General features: G+C 40.7%; 1 protein-coding gene across 5 annotated transcripts in view; it reads right to left on the reverse strand.

The window, feature by feature from the left end:
• Nucleotides 1-2,130: 2,130 nt before the first annotated feature.
• RGS20 (regulator of G protein signaling 20) overlaps nucleotides 2,131-17,547 on the reverse strand; it is a 116,889-nt gene continuing 101,472 nt past the window's right edge. For 3 of the 5 annotated variants that reach the window (XM_072151909.1, XM_072151908.1, XM_072151910.1), the window contains 4 exons: nucleotides 15,771-15,919; nucleotides 10,220-10,306; nucleotides 8,487-8,721; nucleotides 2,131-3,052 (listed from right to left, as the gene is read on the reverse strand). In XM_072151909.1, the coding sequence (XP_072008010.1) occupies nucleotides 2,864-3,052; nucleotides 8,487-8,721; nucleotides 10,220-10,306; nucleotides 15,771-15,919 (660 nt within the window). In that variant the 3' untranslated portion in view covers nucleotides 2,131-2,863. Of the gene's footprint in view, nucleotides 3,053-8,486; nucleotides 8,722-10,219; nucleotides 10,307-15,770; nucleotides 15,920-16,006; nucleotides 16,062-17,547 lie in introns of those variants that run through there. The other 2 variants (XM_072151911.1, XM_072151913.1) reach the window with 2 other exon arrangements.

Below are 17,547 nucleotides of genomic sequence, written 5' to 3' on the forward strand. Positions count from 1 at the left end.
TTACACATATGGTATTATATGGCTGGGTGATGTGCAATATACCCCACGTTTAGGTATACCATGAGTAAGGCTTAGACAAGCTGAAACGCGTAGGCTTCCATTGCCTACTTACACACCGATGTATGCCTTTTAAAGAATGAAGAATAAAGTGTTTTAATCCCGTTGGATGTGCTTCGATTTCCTTCCTTTCTAAAGCCTTTGCAAGTTCAAGCCATAACCACGTGTGCACTCCAGGCATCCAACTTCCACCACCACTGGGACAACGGGATACGTGAAACCTTTCCCTATATGAATATGATAGTGGGGCAGTCTACCACCAGTAAAGCTAGTGGTAGATGTTCTTTAATGAAATACTATATTTCGGTGTGACTGGCATTGTCTACATTGTCTGGGCCCACAGGTTCAGCGGATACACGATGCCACACAGATAAACAGCACTTTAAATTCCCAGGATAATGTTTACTCGGGAACAAAAGGAAGTGAGACCTGAGGAAATGTGTAACAATATACAACAAAGGATTTGGAATATGGAATAGAGTAACAAATAACGCTATACCCCTAGTTCTTGCAGAAACTTTGAGGTAGAGATAGGTACTAGTCCTTTAAGAAGGACTAGTGTCTTTTCTGGATTGTCCCCTTGTTGGGGTGCACCCTGACTATTGCACAATACTATTTGTAATCCACAGGTAATTGCTGCCTTCTCCTTCGCCTCACTGCAGCTCTCCACTTAAGAGAAGCCAGAACAATATTCACATTTAGGCTGCATTCACACTACCGCAAGGGGGACGTATATACGGACGATATACGTCCCCCATAGACGGCAATGGGCGCGCGGCGCCCTACGGGAGCTGTATGGTGCGGCACTGTACTGCTCCGTACCCCGTGAAAAAATAGGACATGTCCTATTTTTTCAGGGCATACGACGCTGTGCGCCATATATCCCTATGGAGAGGGGCGGGGGTCAGTAGCGCTCTCCCCCTCCTCCTCTCCCCGCGCGCTGCCGTGTGCCCGGCGGGCATCGGTCGTGTGAATCCAGCCTTACATGCATTAATACATGTACTGTACTTATGGGCAGTTGGTTACTTTGCTGCCACCCACTGACCATAGTTGGTTACTACAGATGTATTGCTATACAACCTTCCAATAGAGGGATGAACGCAAGGAAGAAACCATGTGTTGTTAAAGAAGGTTCTGATACGCACTTGCAATCACTCTGCCATGAACCTGTATGAGAGGTCCAACTTCTGCTGCAGAAAACATTCCCCAAATCATTATACTTCCTCCACCGCCTTTCCCTGATTTCTTTACACACTTTGGGTTCAGTCTTTCCCCAGTTTGTTGACGAACATGATGTTTCACATCAGATCCAAATAAATTAAACTTGCTTCCCTAAAGTGAACTGTGGACCACTTCTCCTCTGTCCACACAACATGCTCCTGAGTCTAGCCTTCTGATTCTTTCTGCTAATGAGAGGTTTGGTGACTGCAGAGTGAACCTTCAGCTCAAATGTTCTTAAACGTTGAGACACTGTATGATGAGACAAATCCTTACTCTGTTCAGTGGTGAACTGGCAAAAAAATTCCAGCTACAGTGTTGTAGAAATTACCCATGGAGCTTCTCTGCGTTATTCTGTCCTCTCTTTAATAAGTTTGTGATGTTGTAATAGAAATCGCAGACTTGGAACTACCAACTGCTCTTGATATGGCTGATGGGGTCACCCTTTTCACCTTTATCAAGACAACCTGCTGCCAGAGTGGTACAGTCACTTTGGAACGGCTTGTTATTTTTGGAAAGTTGCGCTGTCAGTTTAATAGGATTGGTTAGATAATTAAGGAAATTAGTACCAGGTGCTAGATTAACAACTTGCAGTAATCAAAGTGTTCTCTAATTCTGATCAGTGACTTATACAATTGCCTCATTTTACACTTTTTTACACTTCTGTGCTTTAGAATATAAACAATTAATGAAATAAGCTTAAAATACTGCTATTTTACTCACGTTGGGAAATATTCCCATAGAATTACAAAATCACCTTGACACCTTGCGTGTCGTTCTCTAATTTTAATCTCCAGTGTATAATCGGAGTGCTCACTGGATATGGGTTCCTATGAGGGGAAAAAAACACCAATCTTTGGATAAAACTATTGTGCTTTATTACAGTTTAGAATTGTTTTTCTTCAATTCTCCCATTGTAAAAGAGGAAAAGTGAATATTCAAACCCCCTTATATCATTCACACAATAATAGGTAATAGTAGAATCACTGGTCTTCAATAAAAGGCCAGATTTGTTCCATGCCAATGGAAGTTGTTCCGCCGGCACACCGCTTGTATGTCATGTGTAGGTACATATGCATAGCTATATATACACATACACGCAAACATATATCCCCGCAGATAAGTGGAAGTACCCTCCTTAATAAACAGATGGATTTTTAGATCATTTACATTGTCTTTGTGTAATAGTCCAATCTAGTCCTAGGAAATAGACAAACACATCAAGGCACTTCCACCAGGGTAACGCTCGTCTTTGAATATATACTAATTACTGTTGTAAAAATACAACTACTATATATATTATATCATTTAAAAAGATTTCCATGTGTTTTTTTTTTACTCTTATTTGGAAAATATCACTAAAATTGATCACTAGCTGCGTCAGGCATAGCAACGAGCCCTCAGCCGGAGACGAAAAGTAACATAGTCCCTATATAAATATGCCTGAGTCGAATTTTCAGGTGAACATCATGGTAGCTCTAAACTCCCTGCCAGGTGTAGTACCCATTTTTTTTTCCGTTTGCTGTAAATAAATAAAAAGGACAATAAAAATTATAATTTTAAAAAACCCACAAAAACATCAACAAAACTAAGATTCGGCGGTGGTTTCCGATAAGGTCTGAAGAAGGTTTTTGTAGATTGCAGAGTTCATGAAACGTGGGTAAGAGTCTCTGTGCATTAAGGTGTAGATCTGAAGTTGCGCGTCGTCGAACGTGTGTTGCGAGGGCTCCAACATGTTCCTGTTGATGACTTCCCGCACTCTGGAATCCAGACTCACCTGAAAAAAAAAAAGTACATAGATTTCTTAAATGGGATGGGGAACATCTTATTGTGTCCAGAATTTTCCACCCCTGAGGTTTCCAAAGTTTTCCACATCCACTAAATAACTAACTTTTATCTTTGAATAATCAGTATGTAAAGTACATTATCACAGTCAATGAGGTGGTGATGCTTTAGAAGGAAGTTAAGATTGTTTCGGATAAGGAAGCAGCTATCCGGCTAGCACATGTGCTGTTCTGGAACATGTCTGGTAATGAAGCCAGGGCAAATGCACTCGTATGATGTACGATGAAGCCCGGCACCGGTAGGTACATCAGGAGGCCCAGTATCTGGTGGCCGTTCTGCACAGTGCACAATTCTGCACTAGGACCTACCTGGTGCAGATTTGTGCTATTAACCAGCGACCATTCAGCATGAATGGTCGCCAGCTATAGCAGGGGCGCAGGGCGTTCTTGCTCACTCTGCGGCCAGACAAGCCTCTTGGTGTGGAGGTGAATTAAAGGGGAAAATAATCACAAGTCATATCTGCCCTGGTTTCTTTGTGCATGCACCGAGTGGCTCCAGTTTTTGAGAAGAGTGAAAGAAGTAAAAAAAACAATAGCACATGCAGAGAATTGGGATTGTATACTGTCCACATTGCGTTGAATTTGGATACAGCTAACATGTCTTCTTTTCTTAATAAAATCCAGCATCTGCCTAAGATATATAAGAAGACTTGAACACAAGAATTTTGTTGAAGGTTTGTAGTGTAAAAAGCTCCTGAGACATTCCCTTTAAATCATAACTAAATAAGTACTAAACAAATGCATGTTAATAGAAAACCTTGTAATATACTTCATGAAGTAAAGCAGCCTCTCTGTGTCTTTTTCCTGTTTTTTTCTCCTGCAGTGAGCAGTGTATCTAAAAGCCTTCTGAAGTTCGTCCACTTCAGACAGATAAGGAGGCTAATGATTAACTCTTTCCATACCTACATGATATTTTACTTAAATATACAGCACTCTGAAGAGATTAGACTATCCAGTGTCTGCAAAGAGTGAAGTGATTGCTAACATTATTGCCACTTCAACTCTGAGCTGTCAGTGGATTATGGGACAGAAATCTGATTTACACAAACTGCTTAACTTCTTCACGACTGCCATAGGGCTATATGCATCCTATTTGCACATACCCAACTTCAGCCAACTTCAAACGTCACCTGAACCCTGGTACCTATAAACGCAATTCTGGTGTTATACTAACTAGGAGAAACTACCCTTTAAATGGGTTTGCCCATGAAAAAAAGTTCTCAATTTTGAATCCCCTAGTGATGTTTACACAATAAAGCTCATTTTTATGTCCTACTTTACAATTTTACTAAGTGCTGTTTTAGCTCCTATCACTCAGTGATGGTCAGTGTAAGATTCCAAAGTTTCTCTCTCAAAGCAGACACTTCATGATTCCTATATGCTATGAGATGCTTTATGCTGACAATGTGCTTAGATTATCAGGGTCCTGGGTTTATCTACACTTTTATTTAGCTTCTAAACATTCTACTAGTATCTGGCACATAGAAAAAGAGAGATGAGACAGATCAGAGATGAGAGACCCTTGAGATGGATATAACACACAATGACACACATCAGTTCTGCTACATCTCAGCTATAACACACAGAGTGCCACTCTCCTACCTGGATAAAGACTTTATCTTATCTGTAGCTTGTAGTGTAAATTCTGCATGCTGCTTGTGTCTGTGCCTAAACTGGTCTTGTAATGTAGGGGGGAGGAGGTGGATGTAGAGAGCAAACTGCCTCATGCAGACAAGAGAAGCTATTTGTGAAAAGAATCTGCCCTGCCCGACCATAGTCAGAAAATTTATGGTCAGATCCCGGGGCAACTAAAACCAGGACTGATAGAGACCGGTTGGAATCATAAATGTGAAATGCTGTATTTTTGTTAATAGCAGTTAATTAGAGAAAGTGATATTTTGTTATCCTGAGTATATTTAAAATACAGGCGGTCCCCTACTTAAGGACACCCGACTTACAGACAACCCATAGTTATAGACAGACCCCTCTGACCTCTGGTGAAGCTCTCTAAATGCTTTACTATAGTCCCAGACTGTAATAATCAGCTGTAAGGTGTTTGTAATGAAGTTTTATTGATAATCCTTGGTCCCATTATACCAAAAAATTTTTAAACTCCAATTGTCACTGGAGCCAAAATTTTTTTTGTCTGGATCTACAATTATAAAATATACAATTTCGACTTACATACAAATTCAACTTAAGAACAAACCTACGGACCCTATCTTGCACGTAACCCGGGGGCTGCTTGTGTACATATACAGGCGGTCCCCTACTTAAGAACACTCGACTTACATACGACCCCTAGTTACAAACGGACCTCTGGATATTGGTAATTTATTGTACTTTAGTCCTAGGCTACAATGATCAACTGTAACAGTTATCACAGGTGTCTGTAATGAAGCTTTAGTGTTAATCCTGATTCTTATGACAACCCAACATTTTTAAAATACAATTGTCACAGAGACCCAAAAAAGTTCTGACTGGGATTACAATGATAAAATATACAGTTCCGACTTACATACAAACTCAACTTAAGAACAAACCTACAGTCCCTATCTTGTATGTAACCCGGGGACTGCCTGTATATTGGATTGTGTGTGGATGCTTCACAGAACCAGAGATATCCACTCTTACATCATGGTTCTGTGGAGCTTCCATATGCAATATATCATATTAAACATTATTCTCCTGTTTAATATGACATTAGAATTGTGTTTGTGTTTGAAATGTTCCCCCTCCAGTCTGTCAGCTGAAGGCAGAATATAGAAGAAGCTGCAGAAAAGTCTTAGCTTACAGTTTGCAGAATTGCAGTACAGTACATGCACCCTCTGCATCTGTAGCTGAACTTGGGGAAAGGGTGATGAAATGATGCTGTACATATTTGTGACATATTTTGGTAAAAGTTTATTCAGTTTTACTACTTATTAAAAAAACTTGAATCGAAAAAATGTCCAAAAAGTTTATTTTTTCACATTTGTAGTCATTTATCGGCTATTTTTATAAAGAAAAAAATATGTTATTAATAAAAGTATCCTAAAGTCTCACATGTCATGAAAGAAAAAACAAAGTAAAAATTGCTTTGACATGTAAAGCTTTTCGGAAGATATCTTAGTTTGAAGAAGTGCATAACAGAACTGCAAAAATTGACCTGGACATTCAGGCACCAAGGACCCTCAGTCACAAAGGGGTTAAATAAGGAAGAAAGGCAGGGGAAAAAGAAGGATACAGAAATAGCTTTCTTTATTAAAATATATGATAAAGTTCAGTATTATGGTGTGCACTATTGATTTATATAATGTTGAAAGTTTAGTTACGATTTTAGTAACCTTTGCACAGAGAAGACGACCACTGACTGATCCCCCTGACTGTGAGCAGTGTAGTGGCTGTGCATGCTGTGCTATAATAAGCCACAGTCTCTATGTACTAAAATCATCTCTGGTGATTGACAGCTTTGTTTTCTTATCTCGATTCCCACTAATCATTCCATCTTTTATTGTCTGAGAATATAATACCTGAAAGGTCAGACTGTTAGGAGAATAATTATTCTCTTTCTCTCCAAGCCTTAAGATTCACCCCTTGGGGATCTCACATGGAGACCGTCTTAAATGTCTTACCATTGTTTATACCTACAGAACAGTCTCTGCACACGAAGCATCTTCGCAGTTTATTAGCCTTAAGAATCTATTTTTGTTTTACTGTTTTGCAGAGAAAATATTGGAATCCTAATAATAGTATTTATCTTGATCCCAAGAGCTTGGCCGGGAGACTGTTCCATGTGTGATTCTGTTCATATGGCACGGCCGATGTGATCACACTTCTGCTATTGCTTGTTTATCCATCAGTAGAAGAAGCATCTGTCAGTGTCATCTGAGATTACAACACTGTGCTAGCAAATTACAGAATATTCCTCAATGCTGAGACGATTTCCATATCAGGCAAGTAATGGAAGTGACTGAGGGTTGTATGGTGAACCCAAGGTTGTGACTTTTGCCAGGGTCATACCGTGACTACATTCACTTATATTACATTACACGCGTGTTGCAAGTCAATCTTTAGTGATGCGACAGTGGTCATAGCCACAATCGCTGTGAGGCCAGGGAGCTCAGCCAACCTATGTCATGATAGTGGTAATTGTCACTCCTAAGGAAGAAAACCTCCGTACATACAGTCGGATGGAATCAACAGAAAAAAAGTAGTGTGCAAAAGCATACACCACCACATGGAGGTACAGAAAGGACCTATACACTCATACAGGTGGTATATAACGGCACGGATAGAACATAAGGATACTCCTTAGGCCAGTGGTGGCGAACCTATGGCACGGGTGCCAGAGGCAGCACTCAGAGCCCTTTCTGTGGGCACCCGGGCCATCACCCCAGCACACCAGACAGGACTCAAAGAATCTTCCTGCAGTTCCAAGCAACTTAAAAGATGCTGCTTTCAGTCATATATTAAAGTGATACTTACTTCGCTACTTGGGACTGTAGTAAGAGGGAGAATGAGTAGACAGGACCTTTTTCTGTCCCATTGATTCTCTGTGTACAGAGGGACACTGGAAAGAAGCTAAAATGATGCCAATTTTCCATCTTGTCCTCAGGAGGCCAATATTATCAAAAGTTGTTGCAGAACAGGCAGCAATAAGTTACTGCTTTATTTTTTGGTTGGCACCTCATGATAAATAGGCGGGGTTTTGGGTTGCAGTTTGGGCACTCGGCCGCTAAAAGGTTCGCCATCACTGCCTTAGGCTCTGACAATAGTTATTTCTATTGTGATATACTAAGGAAATCCTGAAGACAAGACCTGAGAAACTCATTCTACACGAGGGCTGTTTCTACATAGACATACTCAACCATTAATGGATTATATGGTGGTTTAGGCGATGACCTGGGTCCCATGGCCACACAAACCACCCACCAAATTTTATACATGGGCCTTCACCCATGGAATCCGAGTACATCTCCTCTTAGTACACATGTACACAAGAGCCATTTTAGGACCTTGAGACCAGAAGAATGAATTCTCTATTTTCCAAGAATTCCAGACATGTAGGGGCTATAATATTCATACAGCCCAGAGGTAATAATCTCATTTCTTTGTAATGTTTCTCCTAGAATGAGTATAGTATTAAGACACCTCCTCAGCTTCATCTATCTTCTAGCTAGAGGTGTCCTCAGAGTTTGAGAAACACCATTCATAGATTCCAAGTACCGAATACACTTCCTCCTCAGTTACTAAACTATATAATAATATAAATCTTTATATAGCGAATATCAAATTGTGCAGCGCTATACAAATCATATCAGGAATGGTGACAGGTTATGGAATAAAGATTGAAACATCTGCACATGTACGGTAAGCAGGATGTACCTCTTTTGGAGACAATATGGAGATGTAGTCCTCGTATATTAGCCGGGCTTTCTCTTCTATGACATTTTTGTTGGCTTCCTTTTTCAGATCTTCACACGCCATCCAGAAAAGCATGTTCTCCTCACTGAACTCTGTTCGGAGAAATTCCCGGAAAGCATTTCTTCCAGCAGGAGTAGTCATAAGTTTGTCGAATGACTGGCCCCAAGAGTAGACATCTTCAAGGGTAGGGGTTGGACTGAAGAGAACATAAAGTCACCAGTTACTTATGATGAAATAACACTGGAACCATTCAATATATTTACATAGAAGTGAAGACTCAAATATTATTCAGAGGTGGCTATAAAATGATGTCCCTCCATGGGCTCTCATATCATTTATAGTATTTATAGTACTGTCAGCAGCGCTATTTCCATCCTTACCCCCCCTGGAAATAAATATAGTGATTTTACACCAAGCTTCAGAAGAGATGCTTGAGATTTCATATAGATATCTGACCTGTATGTTATGTGAAACCAAGTGGTAACCGGAGCTACACTGTGGTAGCATCACTACTATTGTGGGTACCATCACCAATGGGGGTCACACTGCAGGTGCACTATTGGTATGAAGGGCACAATAACCCATGTAGATCAAGCAACTAATAAGGGGAACACTATTCCTAATGGAGTATATACTGCAGGGTCATTATGTCTCTAGGAGTAACTATTACCAATGGAGGACATACCGAAGGAGCTTTTTAAATATTAGGTACTTTAAGTAATGGGCAAACTGGGATTATTACTAAGGGGTGCACTATTTTCTGTAAAATTACTTCTGAGGGCACTATATGGGACACAATATTTGTGTGTTATTAATATTTTTTGAAATGGGTGTACCTGACACTGCATGTGTAAACTTGCGCCCCTGGTCAATTCGATATAGTGGAATTTCCATCAGCTAAATATTGGAACATTATATTTAATGCAGAGAACAACATATTAGTTCATAGATTGGGGTCATTCATGAATTATGAATCTCCATAACTGGCAGTTAAACTAACCCACTCTAACTAAACTCTGCAATTATAAAGCAGTACAACTATCCCTATACTGTTGCTCCGCATGCCTGTAAAGTTCCACAGTCTGTCGGTAAAGTTGACTCAACATCTATGCATAGTCATGTTCTAGCTCAGCCATGCCTCCAGCTTCCTAATTGACAAGGGGCCCACTTTCTCTCCAGCCAGTGATTTCTTCTATGCTATATCATTCAGGAATAAGAGAGAGACGCTGGCTGTGTGACTCGCTAAATTCCTGAGGATGGGTTGAATGAGGGGGGTTGAGAGATATACTGGCTGTATGTGACTGGCTGCAGATAAATCAGCTCACCCCTCCCTTATATATCCTCTTCAGAGAGGGGAATAAGCCGGAGCCATGGCTAAGCAGGTAGGACATAAATATGCTGGACACAGCTCAGAGGAAAGACAATGATCAGACACACATGGGGTAATTTGCAAAGATGGTAAGTCAACTTCACAAACAGACTGTGGAACTTTTCTGGCATGAGGAGGAGCAATATATGGATAGATGTACTGTTGTATAATAGCAGTTTTCAAAGATATATTCATTTGCACTATGGGTTATTTTAAGTGACAGGTTCCCTTTAAGTTATAGTGAACCCTTTCATAATCTTAACCCTATCATTATTCTTAAGGGCAGTCTTCATGAACATGTCATCACACAAGAGCTGCTACTTACCTTTCTTCACAGTTTGGTATACCAGCACCTCTGATTTCATTAGAAGACCTTCGTGTCCTTTCATCTTCTTGATTCCTGACTGTTAGGCTGTGAAAGATGATCATTATTCAGTAACAAGAAATCACAGACTTTTGTAATCTCTAATATTGTATGCTATTTGGTAGTTTAGAGGCACTGGAGCACATTTACTAAGGCCCTTGCATTACTTTTCTGTCAAACTTTGAACGTTCTTTCTCATGCAAACTGCTTGCACATGTATTTAAGAAGTGTCGGCGCCACATATGCGTCGCACGCTACGGGGCATATTTATTTTGCGCAGCACATTTTAGTTTGCTTGTGTATAGAGCGCCAGATTCAGGATTTCAGTATCAAACTGAATCTTTTTTTGGTGCACCATTAACATAGGGCGTGTGACACATTACTGTCGGACGTTGCTTGTGTCGCACGGTCCGACTGAGCACCAGAACGCCCCCTTCAGTGCAGAAATTTGTTTCGCATGAAGCATTTCTTAAATACATTTACAAGCAGTTTGCATCTAAAAGAACATGCAAAGTCCTGCAGAAAACTGGTGCATGACCCTTAGTAAATGTGCTCCTATGTATATATATCCTTTTTGTCAAATTCTGCATTGCTTTCTTCAAATTCCCTACCATGCTTACTTATGATCTTACAAGTTCAGAGCACAGTGGACATCCGTTGTGAAATAATCTCAAAATAAATTGTGATAGAATTGTGATAGGACCTGTCACCAGACAGGTTCCAAGAGACATTTATAGGTACTTTTAATGGTCTCAATAATATTGACTTAAAAGTATAACAGTGAGTCCCGGGGGCATCTTCTTTAAAGACCCGAATCCCTGACTCCTCTAGTAAACGGATTGCACCCGTATTCACAGTTCCATGTGCATGACAGATAGAGGGAGCTGGCTGAGAAAGCACAAAATTTGCTTGTGAATTTGAGGGAGCAGTGGGGGGTGGGGTGAGTGAAGAGGAGGAATGTTTACTCTAGGAGGTGGCACTCAGAGCCATTTCTGTGGGCACTCAGGTTATCACCCCAGGACAGAGTTTACCAGACAGAAACAAATTCACCAAATCTTTCTGCAGTTCCAGGCAACTTTAGAGATGCTGATCTCAGCGCTATTTTTAAGCAACACTTCATTGGCAGTTTGGAACTGCGGGAAAAGTGAGAAGGTGTGGACAGGGCTGCAGTATCTTTTTGAGGTCTCCCTACTGGACCCTTCATTCTTTCTCTACAGAGAGACCCTGGAGAGAAGCTACAATGATAGTCTGAATTTGTACTCTTTCTTTCAACTGTATTGGTGTCCTCATGGAGCCGATACAATTGAAAGATGGGGAAGAACAGGTAGCAATACGTTACTGCTTAAAATGCCATGTTGGCACTTCATGGTAAATAAGTGGATCTTGGTTGTAGCTTGGGCACTTGGTCTCTAAAAGGTTCGCCATCACTGACTTAGGCTCTGCTTCTGGTTGTACCTGACTCTTGTTTGCTACTGTTGCAGATCCCGAACACTGCAAAGTACACAGGCTCTTACTACCCAATGGGATAAGAGAAAGCATCTGATCGCAGTTGGATCCTCTCTACAGAAGCTACATAGCAGCTGCATTACCTTCCACCTTCCACCTGAGTGTGCATTATCTTTTTTTTTTTTAAATCTAGTTGCTTACCAAAAACAACCACGGTGGTCTCTTTATACAGCTGATCTGTAGGAGTACATGCCGGGAGTACCACCTATTTCGTAATAATTACAAGATTATATATATATAATCAATGCAATAAAGATATGTGAGCATGTATATTGCATAATGTGCTCTGCTTAGTGGATGCATTTAGAATCTGGGATTCATTGCATATTTTTTAAAAATCAAGGATGTTTTAATGGTTGAGTGGTATTTAGGTCAGAGAGCTGTTGGGCATACAGTTATACATTTTATACTATATTTCTTTGAAGGTACCATGATATATTTTTTTTTGCCATCTGTTTGCCTGGCAGGGTTGATCTTAGTTAAATGGCCGCTAAATATGTTCAGGAAAAAGGGGAATGTATAGTCGTATAAATATAGCCTTATATATTAATCACACCTTGTCTTGCTAAGGGAAAAATATTATCAGTCCTGCAGAGAGGCCATTACAAAGAATGAGCTGGCGAACGCAGGAAAATTGCCTACAGCAAAGTGATGTCACTCATGTTTTGTGTAGCAAGCTCTTCATTTGTCTGCGGGTACTGTACAATGTAATAGATTTACACTAATACCACACACATATGGGCTTAATACAATGTGTGATATTAGCTTATGCTCAGTTCTACTTACTTGGGTTTAGAGGGAATCAGTCCCCACCTTAGTGAGGGGAGCAGAAGGCAGTGACAGACATGCAGATTGCAGCGCTGTGATTGTTTTGGCTCCCGTTTTAAAGAATTTACAGTTGATTTGTGGCAGAATTAAAGGGAACCTGTCACCAGGGACCTCATTTTTCACTAAACACAGATTGTAAAAGCCCATGACACCTGCAGTGCAAACATGCCTCTCTGCCTTTTCTAAGCATTTGCACTACTATATAATTGTGTGTTATAACTTACTCTTGCATCCTGACAAAATCCTGGGGTAGTCACAGGGGCTGGGCTTTGGTTTGGATGCATTTCAAAAAACAACATGTGACTTGTCTGAGCTGCAGGCTGTCTCCATGTTTGTGCACCTGTACAGCTTGTCCCTCCCCCACTGATGTCAGACTGACCAGGCTGTGACCTCTGAGAAGAAGCAGGAAGTGGAGCTGTACAGGAGCACAAAGGTGGGGGCCAAGCTCTGAGGAGTGAGTAACACAGACAAGCCACATGTGGTTTTGTGAAATGCATCCAAACCAAAGCCCAGCCCCTGTGACTACCCCAGATTTTTGTGATGGAGCAAGAGTAAGTTATAACACACAATTATATTGCAATGCAAATGCATAGAAAAGGCAGAAAGGCAGATTAACACTGTTCGTGTAATAAGCTTCTGCAACCTGCCTTTAGTGAAAAATTAAGTCCCTAGTGACAGGTTCCCTTTAATGTCTCTGTAAGCCAGGAGTCCTCAGTAATCATGATAGTGAGCCCTCTACCTTTCATCACTGATTGTCAGCCTTCTCCTTTATTAATGCATAGGGAGAAATCAGTCAATCAATGTTGGAAGAAAGCCACAGCTAATGAAAAACAAGCACTCCTAGCTTACAGTACAATGTGAGCTCTGCAACTAATAAACTGTGTATTTCACAAAAACTGCTTTACTGTCAGACATACGTATGTATTAAAATTAGTGTACAAGGATCAGCACCTTTGTCTTGCATTTCTTATAAAATATATATTTGCATAGGTCACACTATTTCCATTTAACAAAAGGATATATGTCATCAATTGTGTAGTGCAAATAAAAAGGTAAGAAATTATACTATAGCTAAAAAAAAAATGTAAAAAATAACATAATTTGAATATAATATGTCATTGATTTATTATTATATATTCCTGACCATTAAAGGTTTTTTTAAAATATACAATGAGATGTTATAGTAGCAGTGGACATGATTTTCTGGATCATTGAAAGGGTTAGGCCCCTTCCACACTCGCGCTGCATTTCACGTCAGAGTCTGATCAGGGAGCGATCAGGGTTTGGTCAGTGAAAAACTGACATTTTGCATCAGAGTGCAATCAGTTTTCAGTCAGAGTTTGTTCAGTGTCTCAGTTTTTCACGCGTGTTTTTGATGCAATTTCAATGCGTTTTTCACGCGCTGAAAATGCGCGTGAAATGGACTCAGGACTGAGCTCTATCTTTTTTATGGCAATTGATGCGTGAAAAACGCATTGCACTTGCATTGCACTTGCAAGTGTCTCAGAGTGCAATGCGTTTTTGATGCATCTCCATAGACTTGTATGGTGCGTTTTTCACACACGTGACATGCAAAAGTAGAGCATGCTGAGATTTAAACGCGCGGTAAAAAAAAAGCGCGTGTGTGCGTGAAAAAAAATGTAAGTCTGAAAAGACTCATTGGTTACAGTAGGTCAGAGTGCAATGCAAGTTCTGCACGTCAAAAGCACGCGCAGAAAACGCGCGTGAAAAACGCAAGTGTGAAAGGGGCCTTATTGTTAGTGAAGTGGGTAGTTCAGAAGAAAGAGCTGTGCACTTGCACAGAGGCTCATTAGTTAAAGGCGTTGATCACTTATACTAAACATTAACAGGGTAAGTATAATATCGGTGACCCTATTAAGGTCTTATAATTATCCAGTTAATGTTTAGTATAAGTAGCCAAGTATGAGCAGTTTTGGACTGTGGTTCCTTGGGTCCACAAGATAAAATTATTATCTTAAACCCACAAACTTCTACAAACTTCTGCTGTATCCAAGGAGTCCCATATTAAGATACAGCGAGGGCCCAATGGAGCTTCCTCTGGTCCTCTGATGGTCCAGTCCAATAGTCAGTATGAGAGAAAATTCCCACGGTTTATTACAGAATATTAACATTATAATATTATACTTCTTTGAACCTACAGTGATCCAAAATGCTTTCCAATGTGGAAGTTAGTTGTGATATCCCAAATGTAAGCTACTATTATCTTTATCAGGTTAGCTGCTTTGATATTGAACTGTGTTTTGTTTTAGTCAGGTTAGCTACAGTGACATCACAAGTGAGTTCTAGTAAGCTACTATGACATCACATTGGAGTTTCTGTCAAGTAAGCAGATTATGACATCACATGTGAGTTTTGCTCATGTAAACCACTATGACATCACATGAGGGTTTTAAGATCTCATGTGGGTAAGGTGCTGTGACAACAATTTGTGTTTTAGTTATGTAAGCTGGTGTCATCACTTGTGAGCTTTAGGCTGCGGTCTCACATTCCGCTAGCGTCGGCCCGCCCCCTGTGCGCTAGCGTCGCATTATGAAGGCGACGATAGCGGAACGTGTGACCGCGGCCTTAGACAGGTAAGTGGCTATTATACCACATGTAAGTTTTAGGCCGCGGTCACACGTACCGCTAGGCGTCCGTCATAATGCGACGCTAGCGCACAGGGGGAGGTCCTCGGCCCGAACGCACATGCGTTTCCAGGGAAACGCATGCGATTGTTAAGTCAATCGCATGCGTTTCTCTGTTTTGGTGTTTTGGTTAGACAAGCTGCTATGACATCACATTTGGCTTTTAGTCAGGTAAGTTTCTATGGCATCAACATGGCTTAAAGTCAGCCAAGCCATTAGTGACATCACAAGTGGTTTTCAGTTAATTAATCTGCTGTGACATCACATGTGAGATTTCTGGTGTTTCCCTGTGACATGACAATTGTCTTTCTGTCAGGTGAGCAGTTACACGATCATAATCCATATAGGTCAGTGATTTGGGCATCACAGCTATGTTACAGTGACTTGACAAGTACTTTTAGCAAGATCCGTTCAGGCAATGTTATGCAGTGCTGTATAGATGCACCGCACGGTGACCCACATTTTTGTTTCCATTGCTCACTGTGTAGTGTACATAGTATTACTTGATAATATAAAGGGTGAATTACACTCACCAAGAGCAGCTGCAGCAACAGCACCAACAGAAGCAACAGGCATTGGATCCCCTATTCCCAACTCCCTGCTGTGCCTGAGAGGAGCTCACTGTCTCCTGGTGCACTGACATCTGCCGCTTGCGCATCTCCATCCGCTCTGATCCCATGGGCTGCAACCAAAACAAACAAACCGTGTAAGAGAAATGAACAAAAGACGTGATTGTTGTTGCGTAGGGAACCTCTATGCTTTCTTTTACCTAATTTCCATAGACTTATAAAATTGTGTTTTGTGGAAACCTGTTATGCGATATAAAACACAACACAAACACTGTGTCTAGTGTGTGCAGTTTTTGGGATTTTTTCTAAAGCCGGTGGCACACGTGGTATTTTGAACCCGTTTTTGGGCTGTTTTTAAGCAGTCCTTTAAAAAACACATGCGGTTTTTGAAAACGCATCCGTTTTTGACCCGTTTTAATTAAGATAATTGGTAAAACTGGTCAAAAACGCATGCATTTTTAATGGACTTCTCATAAACGGCCCAAAAACAGGTTCAAAACGCCACGTGTGCTGCCGGCCTAAGAGTGATGTCACACATGCCGTTTTTAGGCCGTTTTTAGGTCGTTTTTAGTTGCGTTTTCACCTGGTAAAAAACGTATGTTGATAAATGACACATGTGAGTGTCTTGGTTTTTGAGACTTTTGTCTTAAAAGTCACACACAAAAGTCTCAAATATTTAAGCAATCACCTATGCCTGCTTTGGACTGGAGGTTATTTGCACAAAAAATTGCTAATTTTCACAGCACCAATATTTGATACTTTTTCACACGTCCACATCTGGAAACTTATGACAAATCAGGTGCTCCACTGGAAAAAAAAACTTTGTGAAACAGCAACAATAGTCGCGTAAAGGCACAAAAACGCTAAAAAGTTGCAAAAAAGAAAGAAAAAAAACTAATAAAAAAGTCTGATAGGAAGAATTAATGTTCTACATTATGCATATGGTTATGCCCTATGTTGCAGCATGCATTCACAACCCTATAATGGACTAATTGGGGCACATTTATTTGCCGTGCCGTGATTCACTAAGATCGTGCGCCCGATTTTCCTGCATGTGTCGCTTCCCTGCTCAGGTCCGACAGAGTTCACCTTCTTCTTCCCGGTGTACGTAAGTGCATTAGCTTACGACACAATTTGAAAGTTAAATCCCACGCTCAGTCCGAATCAGTCGGATCGTCCAACGGCCCAAACCCTCAATTTGTGTCGCATGGAAGCCATTGCACCTGCACCACAAAAAACATTGCATGCAACACAGTCCCAGCGCAGACACTTAAATACCTATCCGAGCCGTGCAATCCCCCAAAAAAGTGCAAAGTCAGACGAAAGTGCAGACTGCTACCCTGAGTAAATGAGCCTCATTGTATGATGACTTTATAATTGACTTATCCTGTATAACAATCTGTTCTTGTGATAAAATGTGTTAGAGAATCTGAAGAAGTCTTTCCGACAGGGTGAACAACACATTTAAGGGGTGTTCCCATTTCAGCAAATAAATATTTTTTGTATAATGAAAAGTTACACAATTTTCCAATATACTTCCTGTAGCAATTCCTTGTGGTTTTCTAGATCTCTGCTTGCTGTCCTTCTATAGGAAGCTTTATTGTTTACTTACAGTGGACAGAAATCTGACCCTGGTCACACAGGTGCACGGCTCATAGTCAGAGCTGCGTGTTATAACGAGCCATGCGCCTGTGTGACCGTGCTCAGATTATTGGAACACTCTATAACTTTTCATTATACA

The sequence above is a fragment of the Engystomops pustulosus genome, chromosome 5, assembly GCF_040894005.1.
Source record: "Engystomops pustulosus chromosome 5, aEngPut4.maternal, whole genome shotgun sequence".
In the NCBI taxonomy this organism is placed as follows: domain Eukaryota; kingdom Metazoa; phylum Chordata; class Amphibia; order Anura; family Leptodactylidae; genus Engystomops; species Engystomops pustulosus.